The 13517-nt window shown below is 37.6% G+C and overlaps 1 protein-coding gene across 1 annotated transcript in view; it reads right to left on the minus strand.

Annotated features, from left to right (window-relative positions):
- Window positions 1-2801: 2801 nt before the first annotated feature.
- The window catches only part of CRACR2A (calcium release activated channel regulator 2A), a 42555-nt gene continuing 31839 nt past the window's right edge, over window positions 2802-13517 (minus strand). The window contains exons 12-17 of the mRNA XM_062513626.1: window positions 13373-13505; window positions 11375-11456; window positions 10306-10420; window positions 8583-8684; window positions 3873-3949; window positions 2802-2892 (exon numbers count right to left, since the gene is read on the minus strand). Of these exons, the coding sequence (XP_062369610.1) occupies window positions 2802-2892; window positions 3873-3949; window positions 8583-8684; window positions 10306-10420; window positions 11375-11456; window positions 13373-13505 (600 nt within the window). The remainder of the gene's footprint in view (window positions 2893-3872; window positions 3950-8582; window positions 8685-10305; window positions 10421-11374; window positions 11457-13372; window positions 13506-13517) is intronic.

Genomic DNA, 13517 nt, shown 5'->3' on the forward strand with positions numbered 1-13517 from the left:
ATAAGGGAAAGGCAACTAGGGTCAAGTTGTTTCCTTGGGAAATGAAGGACAGAGAAGGGGAGGAGTCAAGGTAGATGGAAGAAGAATAAGCATGGGGGAAAAAAATTAAGAGAAGGTAGAATAAAAGGGACCAGTTGTATGCAGCCAAGCTGCTGGTCAGAATTTGTCTGAATGAGCCTTGTGCCCCATAGCTGCAGGACATCCAGTCTTTTCATTAAACCTTATTTTCTGCTTCATCTTGGGGAGAGGTATAGAACACAGTGGGAGAAAGAGAGCACTGCAAGCCATAGGAGCTGTGTATATGCACGTTTTCATCAGCAAACGTCAGTCTTGATCTGCTGGAAAGGAAGAGAAGGATTAGGTTATCTGTCTTCATATTTATAGGAATGCTGCTTGTGTATACATGGGTGACAAGCAGTGAAGGCATCAATCTCTGTTGTCTGTGCGGCTGATGACGCTGGTGCTGTGTGTGTATCCGCACCTTCGCAATGTGCACTCAGCTTGGGATTTGGCTCGACTTCCAAAAAGGATCAGCAGTGGCCTTGGCTATCAATCCGAGATGGAAGACATTGCCTGGGTCCCAGACTGCACCAGATTTGTCTGTAGAAGAAAAAAATTCCCCTCATCCCAGGATTCAGCTGCTTCTTAGCATTGCCTGTTCTCAAACTGTGTACATCCTGTTGGCAGGGTCTCAGTGCACGCTAAAAGACACCCAAATAAAAATGATCCCGTGGGAGTCACAGAAAGAAAATCCACTTCACCAGTCACAGTCCTTCAAAATTAAGATGAACTTCAGGGAAAAAGAAGTTAAGGATCTGAATTTGGGCATTTGTTGGGCTAGAATCATGGGCAGGAAAGCTGAAACTAAGGGTTCAAACTGTCTTCCTGAGGCTGACAGAGGCTGGAGGAAATATTGCTGGTTCCAATATCGGTGGGGGAACAGATCACTCAAAGTCAATTAGCAGAGCCCGTATTTAAACTGATGACACTTCTTTCCTAGTTGAAATTGGGATAAAGTGTTGGTTTTGTTGATGTTTAAATTAACAGTTTGCATTAGTTCAGCTCCAGCCAGGATTGAACATAGATGGTTCAGTTCTAAGATTTCCATGATGGGTAACATGCCACAGTCGATAAGGTGACTCAACTCTCCACAACCAGTAATGGACTCCAAGAAGCAACCCTGGGAAGTGAACAGAAAGCCTATTGATTTTCAGTAATGGATACTCATTTTGCTCTTTGAGTGTTTTAGAGCTTCTTAGGCACCTCACTGAAGGCAAGGGAAGCTTATTTCATTCAGATGAGCAGATTCTCAGGAATCAACAAGGGAAAAACTCTTACTAATCAGCTTATCCTGGGCTGCTTAGTTCATTCATCATTCCTGACAGAAGTAAACCCCTGGTTATTTTATCTGATAGGGAAGGGATCCCAAGTCATAGGAAAGGGCATTTGAGTGCTGCTATGGATATAGAAATTCTATGAAGGGGAAAGTCTATAAACCCCTACTGTGCTGTTCTTGGCACAATAGAATTCTGTTCTTCTAGATAAACATCTTTGATCAGACTGAAATCCCAAGAGCACAGTTAATTACCGACAAAGTTTTTATCCAAAAATAGAGTTCCCTATTGAGCTAGTACTTAACATTCTTCTTCAGTTACATATTGATTCATTAGATAAATGAAAAATAACTTTTCAAAAACACTTAGAAAATAGATTTAGAACTAGAATAAGGTCTGTAACAGTTTTATATAATGAAATCTACCATCTTGTGTGATATTTTAATGAAATAAATTATGCCATGGGTTCTACTTTCCAAACAAGCTCACCAGTGTGAATACTTGCTCGTGAATGCTTACCACAAACAACTGGATGCAGTGAAGACATATCTCACCAGGAATAATTGCTGATCATGTGGTAGCTGAGTGACACACTCTCAAGTTTCTTATTTCCATAGATATTTCACAAAATCTTCAAAAGATAATTGACATTTGCGTTTCTTATGATCCAGGGTGGGCCATGATTTTCTGAAGTGCATCCCCACGGGCAAAATGTGTCTCAGTGCTATCAGGCCCTGGAGGAATGTGGTATAGCAGCTGCTTTTGAAAAATCAGTCAAGTGTTTAGTTACATGAGGAGGAATTTGTTTCATAGCTTTGCTAACATAGCAATGTCACTGGATTTTGGTGAGATTTTTCACTCATTAAATGCTGGTAAGTTTTTCAAAATCTTCCTCAAAATAAGATCCGCTGTTTCTGAGAATTCTACCTCCAAAATTTTCTATGACACTTTCTGTGACAGATTTTTGGAGACAAAGAGCTGTTTTGGTCAGCCCTAACATGTTTTGAACTACAAACAACTACACCTATGGCAATTTTAAAAAAATTGTAAAGAGAGCTTAGCACAAAATCAGGATCTAAAGGTCTGAACAGAAATGAAATCAGCAGTATTCAGAGGATGACTCATTCACACTGGTGAGAATTTACTTCATAATCCAAATAGTTTTCTCCCCATAATATTATTTCTTCTTATTAATAATGTGGCAGCTTGTACAAGCCTGATGACAAAGCAGGATTCAGTGGTGTTAGGCATCAAACAAAATAAAAGACTGTTACTGCCCCAAATACACTGTCAATTAACTAAAGACAGTATCTATAAAAGCAAGATCAGATCATAAAAAGATTTTAACTTTCACTTACACCTACACTCAGAACACAGCAGAAGAAATGTTTGGAAGATAAAAGCAAGTCTGATAGTGCCAGGTAGTGTTGTATAAATGTATGACTTGTCTAAACATGCCTCAGCATTTTATTGTCTCATACAGCATGACTTTTTGTTCGTATCAGATTGAAGTTCGATGGTTTTCTCTTTCACTTTATCTTCATGTTCTTTTAAAGTCCTGGGGCAAAGAAAGAAAACTTGTGAGAAAAAAAGTCAATAAAACCCACAAGAGAACGAACAAAAAAGCATTTTCCCAAGAGTATAAAATTTTCCAGAGATTTAACAGAAGATGATAAAATTTTGTGAATTAAGAAACAAAAAAGTACAATTATGGTGGCTGCATCACACAACTGCCTTTGCTCATTTAGTTAGAAAAATCTAGTTAGTGCTGATTGTTAACATTTACTGCATATTACAGAGACTCAAAACAGTGACTTTCATGTCTTACTTTTAAGGCTGGAACAAAACTAAAAAAAAAAATCTGGCTGCCTAGACATTTCTCAATTACCAACACTTTTGCAAAATTTCACCGATTTCCACAAAAATATTAGAGATTTACCAACTCATTATCAGTGTCTTCACCTCTGTAAGTAGCTCAGAGGAGCTATATTTTCCTGAATCTTTACCTCTAGCCTTTATATAACTTCAAAAATCCACTTCTTTCTGCCTCCCAGCCCCCAGGCAGACAGCAGAATTTGAGCTGTAATGAGCAGAGGGAAGAAGGAAGCATATCCAATGTCCTGCTGCAAGGAGTCAGCAGCATCCATTTTCATGTACTTTTCTTCATACCTTCAGGAAATTATTGCAAGAATTATCACAACTGCCAAGGCCCTCAGCTTTCCTCACAACAATCCAGATATTTCTGGATCTAGAAAGAGTTTCTCCAGCATAACTCTTTATGAACCTGAGCAACTGCTCAGTCAGAGCAACAGGGTCAGGCTACAGAGCAGTTTAAAAGCAATGAATATTTCACCACCCTGAGTACCTAAAATTAATATAATATAATATAATATAATATAATATAATATAATATAATGTAATATAATATAATATAATAAAGATAATATACCATAAAATGAATTAAACAAAAATAATTCCCAATGTCATCAGTTACAAGGCAGTCAGGCACATAAAGAACTCGTTGCATTTTCTTCTTACCCAGCTAAGTGAAGCACAGACTTTTCCACATTGTACCCAGAATATGCACTGCATTCATAGAAAATTAAATTGTAATCCTACAATCAAAGAGAAAGACCATTTGAATTACTTTTGCACCGTGTCTCATTCCAGCTAAAAAGAGCATTCCAGTAAAAAGAGCAACACAGATATACTGAAATACAAAAATAAAGAAGGACAAATAGATCATCTTAGGATTTTAATTCTAGATGTAACAGTAAAGACTAACAAAAGTCTCCAAGTGTGCCTCACAAATAACAACTATATGCTTCTCTTAGCAGATATTTGTTCTGTAGAGTGGCTTTTGATGTAAGAGCTCAAATGAAAACAGATATTGTAAGGTACTAAGTCTTGTGAACTTCCCTTGTAATGATCAGGCAATTCCCACATCACCGAGAGCTGGACAAAGCAGGTGAAAAGAATTCCAGTAACTCTTCTTTCATCTTTTTGTACCTGTGAAATTCTTCTACACCTTCTTTGCAGTCAGACTGCATCTTTCAGTTTTGTACTTCCCTGGGAGCTTTATAATTAGGAACAGTGGGTAATTGATCAAGTCTTGCGAGAGATTCTCAGCCCTTCAGCTGAAGTCTTATAAATGCAAATGCAAGAGATCATGGGCCACAAGAGCCTGGCCCCCAGTTCTGATGGCAGAGAAGTTTGAAAGGGAAGGACAGGTTATCCTCCAAAATAGACATCTGTCTACTTTCACAACCTACTACAATGAAGGTCACCTACATTGCCTCTGTGGTATTACTATATGTCCTTTTACCTATCCATATTTCAAATTTCTATTCACTTTCCACTTTTCTCTGTGTCTCATTGCTATTTATAGCAGTAGCTTAAAATTCAAGCAAGTCAGTACCTTAGAAAGTATGCAGTACCATCTGCATATTTTCATTTGTTTGTTATTAACTGTGGTTACTGCACTTATTCTTATTTACCCACTCTTCAGAAGACATTTATAATTCAGTTTTCAAAACTTTCCATTAAGATGACCAGGTATTTCAGTTTTGGTTTTATTTTTTTTTCCTATATTCCATGCTTCCAGAATTGCACAACTTTTGGAAAATTTTGTCATCTTCGTGAAATTTCAGAGACAAAAAGTGGGGAAAAGAATTTCATAAATACAATATTTTATTTTAGCAGCTCTAAAAAAAGTGCTTCACAGTTATCCAATGTCAGGCTTGAATATGTTGTCAATGGTTTTATTGTTTGTGTTAATGAAAGACACGTCTGAACAACATTCAATAATTTTTTGATGACCAGATAAGCACAAAAATGCAGAGAAGGAAGAAATCTGGCAATGTTAGTGTTGAATAGACATAGATATTCTATTGATTTTTTAAAAGATGTATAACATTTATAATGATGGAATCCTATGATTCTCTTGCTTTTCTTAGAAAAGCTTTCAGATAAAATTTGACCAGGTCAAATTTCTTGCTAGCTATGCAAATAGAAGCTTGAAATAAAAATTACACTCTTTTTCTGCTCAGCTGATCAGAACTCTAATAGAAAACCTATTGTGGTCAGTTTATAGGTATTTTATGTCAGTCAAGCTGAGAGAGATACTACTCCAACATCTTCTCCACATACAACAGAGTGCCACTAGAGGAGAGCTCTCAGTGATGACTTCATATATGCTGGCATGAATCTGAATGGATTTTTCAATAAATTGATTGATTGGAAAGATAATTTAAACTCAGTTGGTAATGAGTGCTTAATTCTCTCAGTCTAACGAAAAGATTCTTGTCTGAAAGGGGAGATAGTCTGGAAATACAACACGCCATTTCCTGGATTCAAAGAGAAAACTTTTAATGATAGAATACACAAGGAGCACAAACTAGGAGCGGGCAAGACACATATAATTATTAAGCCATGAAATGCCATCCATCTCAATCCAGAAATTAGCTATTGAACCTTGGAGACCACTGGCAATTACTTAATTTTAAAAACCTACCTACAAATCAGCAGACATATAAAGAATAGGGAGGAAAATTAATTCTTATCTGAGAGATCTGGGCAATTTTCTGTCCTGTAAAGTAGAATCACTCTGAGAATAGCTCCCTCGTTAGCAGTATTTGTGTAAGAATGGCACTGACAGGTTGACAAAGGAGAGAGACACTGTATGAATACACAGAAACAGTCCCATTCCATGAAGCACATTTACTCCGCAAAACCAAAGCAAGACAAGGCACTATTATCTTATTTTATAGTTGAGGAACAGCGATAGAGAAGGATTTATTGACCCATTTAAGATCACTCAGGAAGTACGTGCAGGGCCAAAATAAAATCATGCAGATATAAGCATTCCTGAGAAGCGCCTTTATCATAAGGCATTTTATTTAAATAATTGGCAGTGCTTACACTTATCCATTCAAACAGCACATTGGCTGATCCTGGATGCACACAATATGATCTCAATACTCTCTCTTGTTGTGCTCATATGAACTCTTGATCACTGGATCAAGCTAAGCGAAAGAGAAATTTGTTATATGGAGTTTTCTTTCTGGGTCTACTGCTAAAAGAAGTCAAACAGACTTCCACAAGCCCCGTGCTCATTCCATTATCCCTTTCACGGGGGTATAACAAACACACTGGAACTACCAGTCTTCTTAAAAGACAATTCCCTTCAGGCTGCCATTATTCCTTTTAAAAATTAATTGTGCTGCCCACCCACCTTGCAGAGAAGTTATATGACAAGTGCATTACATTGGAAGCCCTTGGGTTTCTGACCAAAGCTGTAGTACAGTGCTTGTAAAATGTGGGACTGAAGCAAAGCAAGGGTTTATAGCTGGGCTGAAATGCCCTCTGTTCCTTTCTGGCTATAGAAAGAGGTGAGTAAAAGCAATCCCATCCCATGAGACATTGAAACAGTCCTTAAAACTGTTGGACTTCAGGGCCAACAGGCTAAACTGATTCTTTGTCTGCACAAGAAGAGTTTGTTTTCACCAAATGTGGCTTTACAAAGTAGTATCAGTTCAGCATCTAGCCCTGTGCATTTGGGATCTTTAAGGAGCAATTCATGGGATTAGTCACAAAATAAGTAACTTAACTGCATACACTAACAGAGACAGTGGTATGTGGTTTCATATGAATTATACGGCCACTTAGCAAGAATTAATATTTCATTAAAATTCATTGTTATAATTAGCTCAGCAAGCAAATTATTATAATTTAATTATATCTATGCTGCTTTTCAACTAATCCATTGCCATTAATCATTCCTTCTTTTAACTACCTCAGGCCGCACATTCAAACATTCAAATGAGTCATTCAGATCCATTCATTTGATTATAACCATCTTATTTGACAACTTTTTGTTTTACTTATGCAAAACATTTTATTTTCTTGCATGACATGCTGGAATTAATAGCCTGGTGGGCTGTGAGCTCTACATTCTAGAATGATTCATCTTTGTTTTACTGGTACAGTTTTTTTAGAGCAAGATGACATGCAAGACACCTACTCTCTGTCCATTTAGCATTTATGTGTCATTTGTTTTTTCACAGAAGGATTCAGTGTTACACCCTGGATTCCCTCCTAGCTTCCAGGGTCTCAAAGTTATTTGCTTTTCTACGCACATGAGCAAATAAAGCTGATTTCCTAAAGGGAGAAACTTTGGAGGATAAAGTTCAAGGCTGATAATCCTTCTCTGACAAAAACCAAGTAATGGACACAAATCTGAATAGGGAGGTATCATTTCAAAAGGCTATGTGAATAATCAAAATGAGATAAAAAGAGATCTGGCCCTAAGTCTTTCAGTTAAAGAGAGGTGCCTAGCAGCAACCTTTCCTAGAAGAACAATTCAGCTGCACTTCAAATTTTGAAAATACCATTTTTATTACTGGCAGTAAATCTATTTTCAAAGGCAAAGCAGGTAAATATGTGAAAACCAGCGCACTGTTTAATTTAAGAATATTCCTAGCAATTCAGTGAATAATTCAGCAATATTTTGATGACTTATTTCTAAATAAATGAATATTCTGAAGGCATTCATATTCAACTATAAGCACTGTATAAAGAGATTCAAAGGAGAAATTGATGGGCATGGTACACAAGAATATAAACAAGTATCTGGTGTTTGCAGTCCCTTGAATGCTTAAATTATGCCCATGGATCACCAGTGCTCTGGTAGATGCAGACTGTTAACTCCACTTATTTTATCTCCTTGATGGAAAGTTACTAAAAGTAAACATGTTTTCTACTCCTACCACAGGAGTAACAGATGGCCTTCTACGGTTTTACAGGAGGTAGGAGGGAGAAAAGGTCCCCAAATTATCTCTGTGTTAAGAATCCTTTCACAGAGAAAAGGGAGGAAAAAAAGAGAAAGAGAAGAAGCAGCAAGGAAAAAAAAATAGAGAAAAATAGAGAACAAAGAGAGACAGAGGAGACACAATGAGATGGAATTCTTAAATATTTTTCTTCTCCACTCACTTTTTTGTTTGATTTAGGGTTTTTTCTTTGATTGGTTTGGTTTTATGGTGTTTTCTTCATCTAGGCAGTGTTGTACGTACTATAATTATTATCACTTACATCACTGAAACTGAATTGAAGAGCGTGGTGGGGTTCCTAATCCTTAAAGATACCCGTCTGACTAACATTAATCTGTGTTTCTATGAATTTAGACACGTTGAGACTCCATTTTAAAACCTTCACCTTCAAGCCTTGTAAGGAGTTCCCTAAGTACAGCACCTTTGCAAGATGGTCTCCCATTCCCATCGGGACCTCGCGCTCCTTTTCCTTGTCGGTTTTGTTACCCAACAAAAGAACAGGCACATTCTCCCCAGTTGCCTCCTGCAGAATAAATAGCAAATATCAACTCAAGTGCTGAATTCAAAAGATCGCAGAGGAAGAGGATAAAAGCTAACAAATGTCACCTTATAACAAGACATTTAAGACTTCACGCAAACAAGGTATGTGCCACTTTGCTTACAAACGTGTCAGGAATTGAAGCTGGATAAAAGACATGAGAAAGACATAATGCTAAGATTACACTGACTAAGGATTTTTTTTTAAATAACAGCACAGAAGCTCATTAGACTCTATATTAAAATGGGAGAGAAAAAACACCATGTTACACAGGCTCAGATATGTGCTTACAGCCACTGCTTTTCTAATTCCATGGCCTGGAAAAATAATGGCAACACCTGGGTATATTATTATGCCAAATGAATTGCATGAAATAGTGAAGAAATACACAGAATAGGCCTGCAAAAATACATAGAATAGACAGAAATCAAAATTCATTCTGAAAAGGATTGTAATTATCACAGTGAGTGCTTTCATTAGGTGGGCTGAATGCTACAGCAGTAAATGGACTTGGCAGTATGTCTGACTTAGCAACAGTTTGCAGCAAACAAAAATTAGTTAGTAAAGAAAAGTGAACTATTACAGCTTGGAAAAAAGTTTTGACCACAATATTCCATTTTTCTGAATCAATACCAGCAATGCTCCTATAGCTTTTACCATACTGAATTAAAATATGCCAGTGGTTTATTAAGATCATATATGGCCTGTTCAAGGGCCTATTCTTCCCAAATGCATGCTAATAGTACTACTCATATCTGGAATAACTATTTGGAGGCATTTAAATGACTGAGTCCTAATCTGAACTCCCAAAGCCACCTCTTGGCTATTCTGGAAAACAGTGTGTTATACTAGAGCATATGCCAAATAAAATCAGACTAAATGATCTTTTCATATAGACTTGTCCCTTACTTCTTCAGTGCACAAACAGGAAGTCACACTTCATTCTTGCTACAAGTCAGCCCTTTGTGGCAGCTACCTCAGTTTTGTTTTTACTCTTTGTTCTGGCCACAAGCAAATTTCGTTGCTCACGCTCTTAACATGTTTTAATTTTTAATTAACTGATGCCACTCACTGGCATGGACTACGATTTTCTTTTCAAGTGATTGAAGGGATGACCCCCAGGAAAGTGAACAATCCTTCACGAGGCATTGTCACATCACCAATGTAGATTACATAGTTCCAAGTTTACAGCTTATGTTCACAATATAGTCTATTTTCCACAAGCTACACCCTTGGTTATCAAACTGCTAGTGCTCATCAGTGATCACCAGATCACCATCACTGATCCAAGACACCTCTCTAGTGCCAGCAGTGATCCAGTGGGGGTCATCAGCTCCACTCCCTTCATGAGAAATCAGAGGACTACTTGCTGGGATTTTCCAACCACTCATTCAAAGTCCTTAAAATCCTGGAACTATGATTTCTTTTCATAGTAATAGAGATGAAAAACAACTTCACTGGCAACAGTACGGACCAAACTCACAAACAAAAACATTATTTTGACAACACAAGAAACATGGTGCTCTCTGTTTAACCCTGCAAATAGCCCTTGCTTAGAAGGTAGAGAATGACACCAGGTTTTAGAATTAAAGTTATGTCAAGTTACCTCAATGCTTATCAGCCACTGCTTGACAGCTGTGAATGTGTCTTTTGCTGTTATGTCATACATCACAATGACACCATCAGCTTTTCTGAAAAACTGCTTGGTAATGCTTCGGTACCTACAAGTAAGAATCTGGTTACAGCTCTCTTCAACAGAAGATACAATCTGACAAGTTAAAATTTATAGTAATTCCTCCATGCAAAGGCAAATAAATTATTTGGGAAAAATTAAAAACACAAAAGCTTTTTTAAAAATAAACTGTTTGGAAAAGCACCCTCTGCCTTCTTTAACTGACTCTGGGTTAGGCTGGATAATTAGCTGCATATCTCACCCTCTCTCACCTCTTTCATTTTAAGCTTTATCAAGAATTTTCCCCTCACTAAGTGCTCTTCTAAAGCTAGCTACGTTTTTGGAGACCTTTTTCCCAAGCTTCATGTAGAAAACGCAGATTGTCATCATCATCCTTGCTTTCAGTAATAGAAAATTACACAATAGGTGAGGAAATGGGGAAGGGAATTACCACTGAAACCTCACAAAAACCTAGAGTTCTACTACAATGGTAGTAAAAAATAAACACCTATTTTTAATCCATTAAGGTATTTCATGCTGTAGAAATAATTCTAGGTGCATTTTAAAATCAGCCTTCCTCCTAAAGGAATAATACGGTACTAAATTTTCAGAGCTTGATTAAAAATCTGTTTTACAGACCGGCAGTTTTTCACTGGACATAGCAGCAAATCAGCACATTAGTGCTGCAAAGGAATGAGCAAAACTGTGAATCCAGAGGCTCTATTAGGAATCCTCCTACATTTGTTCCTCTTCCAAGAAGCAGGATTGGGCCCACACTTAAAAATCTTCAAACAGGTAATTCAAGGAAGTGAGACCTTAAAATGTGTATGGGTTTTGACTGGCATTGAGTTAAATTTCATCATATTGCCTTTATCTCAAACAAGCAGTTTTGCTGCTTTCATCCCTCCAATTCCCTCCTCCATTCCAGCAGATGGGGCAGTGAAGAAGCAGCTACAGAGCTGGGCTGACTCCCAGGGTTGAACCACAAGAGAACATTCCTCACCGTTCCTGGCCAGCTGTGTCCCAGAGCTGCAGCGCTACCTGGGTGTGATCTACCGTGACAGTTCTCACGTTGTAATCCACACCTGCAACACAAATGCAAGGTAAGCTGTCTCTTTTCAAGCCGTTTGATCTTTGAAAACTGGATCCAGCAAATTGCAACAATTCCAGACAAGTAAAAAGATAGGCACTGCATTGAAAATTATGTCCAGAGTCTCCAGCTATCAGGGGACAAGAGCTTTCATAAGCTTGAAGCTCTCAGAGCAATAAAATAGTGAATGGTAATAGAGTAGCTCAGTTTTGCAAAATATGCAAGATAAGTCACTTTCCAAATCACGGAACATGAGTCAATGGTCCATCTGACAGTCCACAGCAGTCTAAGCCATTTATCCTGGAATTCACTGTATAACACCAGTTGTGTGAAATGTGTTAGTTTAGTCTGAGCTAACCACATGAGAGCCTTCTACAGTTAGTGGGAAACAATACAAGGCATGGCACAGGCAACAGTGGAAACTAAGATAAATGCTGAACATAGACTAAACATGTGGAGAACCTCTTCCTGTTTTTATAACATAGAAAATGAGCTCACTTCACTTAGGTTAGTAAAGATAACAATTCATTCATTTGAACTTTTAAATTACTTGTCTCCCTATTGTTCTGTGAAGATGTAAGTATTTTCTGGATATTTATAAAATAATTAAAAGTATTAAATATTTATCAGTTGCTACCTCCTCCTAGTGACAACCTGCAATTGTTTGTATCACATTGAACTGTATCATGAAATCACAGAGTCATTGAATAACTCAAGTTAGAAGGGATCTTGGTAGGTTAACAACACTACTTTTGGGGCCATTTTCCACAAAAATATGACTTTTACCAGTGACATTAATGGAGAACCTATGCCGGCATTCCTCCAATAGGCAAATAAAAAATCTGATGGAGGATATATCCATTGCTTTTATCTCAAGGAAAGAAACTTGAATTATTCTGTAGAAATTCATTCAGAGCACTCCTCTCCATACTGTTCGCTTGACTTTTCTGTTGTCTGTACCTTGCCAGCCATAGTCCACACCTGTGAAAGTAATTGATCTGAACACTAAATCAAAGCTATGGCAAAAGTTTTCTTGCCATTTGCTTTGCAAGAGCCCTGGATGACCAGCCAAAAGATGAAAAAGTTCAGGCTCATTCCTGTGTTTTTCCTCTGGCCAACTACAGGGCAACATGGACAGGACACAGCCTTTAGATCTATAGGATATATGAACAGACAACTGCAGATAGGGGTCTAAGCTCCCATTCCAGCTAATGAAGACACAGTCAGTTAAAAACTAGGACCTTACCAAGCTCACCTTGAAGTGGGTAAGTTTTATTTCATATATGCTGCAGAATAAGTAAGGTCTGAACACAGGCTAAGCAGAAAGAATCTGGTCATTTTATCCAGCTGCATTGCAATAACCTATACTGGAGTTTTTGCACCTTGATTCTGTGCCTGACTTTTGAAAGCTTGGTCTACAACTTCAGGCAAGGTAAGAATGTAGGCTTTGAAAACTTTGGCTTTGGAAACACTGGTCTGACATAATTTTTGGTGATTAGCATTATGATAAATCTTCAAATAGGTGATTCAGGTATTCTACTTTCTCTGTAAAACAAGATCTGATTACTTAGAGGGATAGCAATGAGATATGAAGGTGGAATTGTTAGTACAGTGCAGTTCAGAGGACAGCCTATCTGTTTCAGAACTGTGAGATCTACAAGGAAATTCTAGCTTCCCAGAAATCAGTAGAATTTTTCTGATTTGTCTCAGTGCTGACCAGGGATTCTGTGCAGAAATCTACTCTGAAGCCTCTCCATCAATTACATGCTTTCCAGTTTAGAAGAACTCACTTTGCATGTCCTACTTTTACATCATCTGTATGTTTCTGTGTATAATACAGGGCCTGATCTCAGTATAGACTGCTAAGTACTGTCAGAACAAAAATAATAATAGTTATATTGTTACACTTACCTACAGTAGCAGCTGTGCCTGGGAAAAAACGATCTTCACAAAATCTTCTTAAGAATGAAGTCTTTCCAACACTCGAATTGCCCACAAAAATGATCTTGAATAAGCGCTCTGGGACAGAATTTACTCTCTCCTCCTTCAAGTAAGA

The sequence above is a fragment of the Cinclus cinclus genome, chromosome 2 (genome assembly GCF_963662255.1).
Source record: "Cinclus cinclus chromosome 2, bCinCin1.1, whole genome shotgun sequence".
In the NCBI taxonomy this organism is placed as follows: domain Eukaryota; kingdom Metazoa; phylum Chordata; class Aves; order Passeriformes; family Cinclidae; genus Cinclus; species Cinclus cinclus.